The sequence below is a fragment of the Hyaena hyaena genome, unplaced genomic scaffold (genome assembly GCF_003009895.1).
Source record: "Hyaena hyaena isolate Hyena2069 unplaced genomic scaffold, ASM300989v1 scaffold_259, whole genome shotgun sequence".
Classification (NCBI taxonomy): Eukaryota; Metazoa; Chordata; class Mammalia; order Carnivora; family Hyaenidae; genus Hyaena; species Hyaena hyaena.
Genome location: NW_024080886.1, coordinates 1,452,919 through 1,459,271, shown reverse-complemented (window position 1 = coordinate 1,459,271; position 6,353 = coordinate 1,452,919). Strand labels below are relative to the sequence as shown.

Sequence of the window (6,353 nt, the reverse complement as noted above, 5' to 3'; positions counted from 1 at the left end):
CCCCTGCGTCTCTGTACCTGCCCCTCTCTGCCCCGGCCCCTCTGCGCCCCTGCGTCTCTGTACCTGCCCCTCTCCGCCCCGGCCCCTGTGTGCCCCGGACCCTCTGTGTACCCACCTGCCCCTTCGCGGCCCTACATCTCTGCGCCCCTGCCCGCCCGTGCCCCTGCCTGACTACCATGGAGGCGGGCATGGGGACGCCAGCACACAAAGACGACAAGGTGACAGGGATGAAAGTTCCTGGACACGTGGACCCGGCAGGAACCCCACTAGGGGGCGGGACCACAGCGTAAGCGCAAGGCTCTGTGTCTTCTTATATTTATCAAAAGAGGGGCCAGGAAGGCCGTGTGCAGACCCCTCGCCCGGCACAGACCCCACTCCACGGGCGACCCAGGTACCTTCCTGGGACCTTAACCCTGCTGCAGGCGGAGACCGCAGCTCCCACCCGGGACCCGAACCCTGTCCCAGGACCCAAACCTCACCCCACCCAGCCCTGACCCCGCCCCAGGCCACGGCCACGCCCAAAGTGCTGACCCCGCCCCAGGCCACGGCCACGCCCAAAGTGCTGACCCCGCCCCAGGCCACGGCCACGCCCAAATTGCTGACCCCGCCCCAGGCCATGGCCACGCCCAAAGTGCTGACCCCGCCCCAGGCCATGGCCACGCCCAAAGTGCTGACCACGCCCCAAACATGATCCCGCCCCAGGCCATGGCCACGCCCAAAGTGCTGACCCCGCCCCAGGCGATGACCACGCCCAAAATGCCGACCCCGCCCCAGGTCACGGCCACGCCCAAAGTGCTGGCCCCGCCCCAGGCCATGGCCACGCCCACAGTGCTGGCCCCGCCCCAGGCTGCACCTGAGGCCGAGCTGCTTCCCCGAGGCGCAGAGTCCCGGACGCACCTGGAGAGCATCCTGTAGGCGTCCTGCTTGTCCACCGGCTTCTCCAGGATCAGCCCCTCGATCGTCTGCAAGAGAACCGGACGGGGGCGCTCACTCTCCGAAGCCGGGCGTGGGGACGCCGCACCGTCCACACCCGATTTCAGTCCCCGAGGACGGACGCGCAGACCGAACGGGAGGCCAGAGAAGGGCCCCGAGGGGCACTCACCACGACGGTGTCCGCTCCGATGACGACGTCGGGGGCCCGGAGATCTTTCTGGAAGAAATGCAAAGCCAGCTTTAGAAAGGGCGTCCGTGTGTGTCTTAGGCAAATACTCGGATGGCCAGACCGGTGGGTACTTTGGAAAGTAAGATGCGGGTGTCCTCGGTGTCCCCAGCAAGGACACGGGGGTGACCCCAGGACACCGGCCCTGCGGGGTTGAGGATGTGGGGGGCTGTAGCCTGGAGGGGCTCTGCAGTCGCATGACGGGGACACCTGTCCGCTGGCTCCCTGACACAGGGGCAGCCCTGGAAATGGGGGGGTGGTTTAGGGCCCCGAGTCCGCCTAAGCTCTCGCGCCTGGGGGGCTCAGTCGGTTAAGCATCTGACTTCGGCTCAGGTCATGATCTCGCGGTTCGTGGGTTCGAGCCCCGCGTCGGGCTCTGTGCTGACAGCTCAGAGCCTGGAGCCGCTTCCGATTCTGTGTCTCCCTCTCTCTCTGACCCTCCCCCGCTTGTGCTCTGTCCCTCTCAAAAATAAATAAACATTAAAAAGTATCTTTAGAAAAGGACAAAGCTGTTTCTCTGACCTGCTCGATGTAATTTCAAGAAAGGTTCTCTGGACAATAAAAATAAATCCACGTGGGAAATTTCAGCTTGGGGCTGAATGCACTCATCTGAAGTCTGTATAGAACCTTGAGCTTAGGTTAAAATTACATACCAACTTTTCCATTGCTGAAAATCAATTGGTCAACAGTCGTTTATTTATACTAATACTATTTATTTATTTATGTTAATTATTTAATTTATACTAATACTTGTTAAGTACAATGCATTTATTATACTACATTTGTTGCAATAGTATATTATTTTAATACTTAGTAATGGAGGGGGCGCCTGGGGGGCTCAGTGGGTGAAGCGACCAACTTTGGCTCAGGTCATGATCTCGCGGTTTGTGGGTTCCAGCCCCACGTCGGGCTCTATGCTGACTGCCACCTCAGAGCCTGGAGCCTGTTGCAGATTGTGTGTCTCCCTCTCTCTCTGACCCTCCCCTACTCACGCTGTCTCTCTCTCTCTCAGAAATAAATAAAAACATAAAATAAATACTTAGTAATGGATATCTATATAATTCTGCATTAGAAATGATGCTGTTAAAAAAAGTTAATGATAGTATTACTTTAATTAAAATAGTATGCTACATATAACATATAATCTATGCTACATAGACAAGATATGCTAATAGTATATCACAAGTGACCCTGTTACATTCATTACAATAGCATATTACATAGTAATACACAGAAACAGACAAGGTATATTCATTCTTTGTGGTAAATGATATTACTAAATTAATTGTAATTCTGTATTACATACTAGCATATAGTAATAAGGAAGCTACATTCATTTTTTAAAAAAAATTTTTATGCATTTTTAAAATTTTTAAATGTTTTTTGAGAAAAAAACCCACAAATCGCGAGATCATGACCTGAGCCGAAGTTCGACGCTCAACTGACTGAGCCATCCAGATGCCCCAATTCTTTTTTTTAATTTTTTTTTGAAAGAGGCAGAGTGTGAGCGGGGAAGGGGCAAAGAGAGAGGGAGACACAGAATCGGAAGCAGCTTCAGGCTCTGAGTTGTCAGCACAGAGGCCCACTCAGGGCTCAAACCCATGAACTGTGAGATCATGACTGAGCCAAAGTCGGATCCTTAACCGACTGGGCCCCCCAAGTGCCCCTACTGATTCTTCATCATAAATGATGCTACTCTGTTAACCACAATAGTATGTCACACAGCAAGACACGGAGAACTAAGCTTCTATCACAGACAGTACAACAGTAACTATAGCTGTTTGCTACCCAGTAGCCCTGAGCAATGGGGAGGCCATGGTGATTGCATACAGCAGGCGGCACCGATCTGTAACAGGTGCATGTAAAGCAGAAACTCCCCTCCTGGCGAGGGAAGGAGCTAAGAAGGCAGAAGCAGGGCCTCCTTGCCTGGTACATCCTGCAGGCCACCTCCAAGGCCTTCTGCTTGGCTGTTTCAACGGCGTAGGCGTAGGGGGTGGGGAAGGAGGCTTTATCGAGCTTCTCTTTGAACCTGGAAGGCACCACCTCGAACCTGAAGCCCTGGAACAGGAGGAAAGGGGGTCAGGAGGGTTTGCAGGCAGAAGCCAGGGGCCCCGAGCAGAATGGGCCAGGTTTACAGTAAACACGCCCCAACCCCCACCCCCCACGAGCCCTGGGTCTTCCCGACATCTGTCACTGACCGCTGACAGGAAGCCAAGTCCCGGCTGGCCAGCGAGGACCGGGGGTGGCTGCGGCCGCGGCCAGAAGGCAGAGGTACACGCGGCGGCCACACAGAGCCCGGCACGGTAGCTGGGTGGGGTCTCCGGCTTGGAGGGGTCAAAGGTCACAGAGGCCAGCACTCCATGCCCACGGGTTCACAAACAGCTGAATACATACCGTCCACCCACAAGGCCACAACGGGTGGACCCGAGAGGGAAGACGGCCACGTTACCGTGGTCCCCAAATTCGTGAGAACATGCAAGGCGGGCCCATGCGGGGAGCCAGGTGTGGAGAGAGTGACCCCCGAGAGTTGAGTGGAGACAGGACTGTGGGGGTTGAACAAAGGGTAAAAGCCCCCAACCCCACAAGCACCCCTCTGCACAGCTCCCAAGTGGCTCTGACCATCCCTGACCCTAACTCCCTAAAGGGCTCCCCTCGCTCCTGACCCCCTCCACCCCATTTTCCTGGACTGCCCTGTGAGCCTTCCTGGGGTCTGAGGCCCACAACCCTCCCCAGGGGTACAGTCAGCACCCCTCACTCTGTACCGTCCCCGACCCAGGCCTCTGCCTGCCCCTGGGCTCTGCATGTGACTCTGTGTCCGTATCCCGTGGCCAGCAGGTCACTAGGCCACTAGGCATGGCCTGAAGAGTCTGGTCCCAATCATACAGACCCCCTCTACCGTGAGTCACTATGCCGAGGCCCAAAGAGCCCGGTGTGCAGACCCCAGCTCCCAGCCGAGAGTCATTGGTCACTGCACCCAGGTGACAGGGGCCCCGTCACTAGGCCCCTCAGCACCTAGCCCTTGGTCACCAGGCCCTGGTCACCAGACCACACGCTGAGGTCACCAGGTCCCTGATCACCAGACCACCTGGCCCCCGGGTCACCTATCTCCTGGGAAAACCTGGTCCCCCAGCACCGGCCCCTCCTTGTCATGAACAACCCCATTTCGGACCCTGAGGTTACCAGGTCTCTGGTCACCAGACCCCCGTTCCAGGCCCCCAGGTCACTAGGCCTCCAGGTTCGTAAGACTCCAGTCACCAGCCAGTACCAGGTCCCAGACGCCCAGGTCACTGTGTCCCTGGTCATCCAGGCTCCTGGCACCAGAACCAGAAGCCGTGGTCACCAAACCCCCATCCCCTGCCCCGGACCCCAGGTCACCAGAACCCCAGCCCCAGGCCCCCCAGCCTCCATTACCAGGGCGCCGTTACCAGGACCCCCGCCCCAGGCCTCCAAGTTGCAAGGCCTCCAGCCTCAGGACCCCGGCCCCAAGCCCCAAGTCACTAGGTCCCCGGCCCCAAGCCCCCATTACCAGCCCCCGCCACCGTTCTCTGCCGCCCACCCCCGCCCGGGCTCCAGGCCTCCACGTCCCTAGGCCTCCGGCCCCAGCGCCGCGTGCCCCAGGCCCCCTGGCCCCAAGCCGCAGGTCACTAGGCTCCCGGCCCCAGAAGCCCCGGTCCACAGACCCTCCGCAGACCCCGGCCGCAGGCCCGGTGCGGGCCGCTCACCGCTTGGCTGAGGATCTCCCGGCGGCGCGGGGAGGCGCTGGCCAACACCACGCGCTTGTGCAGCAGCTTCCCGATCACCGGGCTCAGCACCATGGCGCCGCGCCCCCCACGCCCCCCGCGCCCCCGGCGAACCGCGCGTCCAGACCCGGATCCGGATGCCCGCGCCGCACGCTAAGGGCGATATGGAGCCCCGCCTCCAACGAGGCCCCGCCCAGACCCGCCGGAGCCACGCCCAACCTCTCACAAGGCCCCGCCCATATCCCCGCCCCGTCCGCCCAGGCCCGCAGGAGCCCCTCCCTCCCAGGCCCCACCCCGCCACCTAGGCCACACCCAGGCCCTCCAGAGCCCCGCCCACGTCCCTCCCCGCCCGCCCAGATCTGCGGAGCTCCGCCCCGCCCCTGCAAGGCCCCGCCTCGTCCGCGCGGGCCAGCCAGAGCCCCGCCCCCGACAAGGCCCCGCCCCACAGCCCAGATCCCGCCCCATCCGCCCGCCGGAGCCCCGCCCTTCCGCCCGAGTCCCGTCCCCTGGCGGCGGGGCCTGGGCGTCACACCCGCAAGCGCGCGCGCCGGTCCGGATGCGCTTGCCGGCGGGCTCCGGGACCCCAGGGCGGGAGGGGTAGATGGGGGTCCCTGGGGAGTAGTGGAGGGGCCCGGAGATGGGGGTCCCCTGGAACGCCCCTGGGACGCCGAGATGAGGGGGGGTCCCCGGGAGGTGGGGGAGGCGCCGAGACGGGGGTCCCCGGGACGTGGTGGGGGGCGCGGAGACGGGGGTCCTCTAGAACGTTGTCGGGACGCGGAGACGGGGGTTCCCGTGAGGCGGCGGGGGGGGCGCGGAGACGGGGGTCCCCGGGAGGCGGTGGGGGTGCGCGGAGACGGGGTTCCCCGGAAGGTGGTGGGGGGCGCGGAGACGGGGGTCCCTGGGTCGTGGTGGGGGGCGCGGAGACGGGGGTTCCCCGGAGGTGGTGGGGGGGCGCGGAGACGGGGGTTCTCGGGAGGCGGCGGAGGGAACCCGGAGACGGGGGTTCCCGGGAGGTGGGGAGGTGCGCGGAGACGGGGGTTCCCGGCAGGCGGCGGGGAGGGCGCGGAGACGGGGGTTCTCGGGAGGTGGCGGGGGTCCTCGGGAGGCGGTGAGGGGGGCGTGGAGACGGGGGTCCACTATAACGTCTCGGGGACACAGAGACCGGGGTCCTCTAGAACGTTGTCGGGACGCGGAGACGGGGGTTCCCGGGAGGTGGTGGGGAGACCCGGAGACGGGGGTTCCCGGGAGGCGGCGGGGGTCCTCGGGAGGCGGTGAGGGGGGCGACGCGGAGACGGGGGTCCCCGGGAGGCGGTGGGGGGGCGGAGACGGGGTTCCCGGGAGGCGGCGGGGGAGACGCGGAGATTGGGGGATCCCCCTAGAACGCTCCTGCGGCGCTGAGATAGGGTCCTCGGGAGGCGGTGGACAGGTTCCCCTGGGGGACAGAACAGCCCTTG

General features: G+C 62.5%; 1 protein-coding gene across 1 annotated transcript in view; it reads right to left on the bottom strand.

Moving 5' to 3' along the window:
* The window catches only part of ASMTL (acetylserotonin O-methyltransferase like), a 25,104-nt gene extending 20,074 nt beyond the window's left edge, over positions 1 to 5,030 (bottom strand). The window contains exons 1-4 of the mRNA XM_039245309.1: positions 4,882 to 5,030; positions 3,086 to 3,217; positions 1,103 to 1,150; positions 824 to 962 (exon numbers count right to left, since the gene is read on the bottom strand). Coding sequence (XP_039101240.1) covers positions 824 to 962; positions 1,103 to 1,150; positions 3,086 to 3,217; positions 4,882 to 4,974 — 412 coding nt within the window. The 5' untranslated portion in view covers positions 4,975 to 5,030. The remainder of the gene's footprint in view (positions 1 to 823; positions 963 to 1,102; positions 1,151 to 3,085; positions 3,218 to 4,881) is intronic.
* Between the last annotated feature and the right edge of the window lie 1,323 nt (positions 5,031 to 6,353).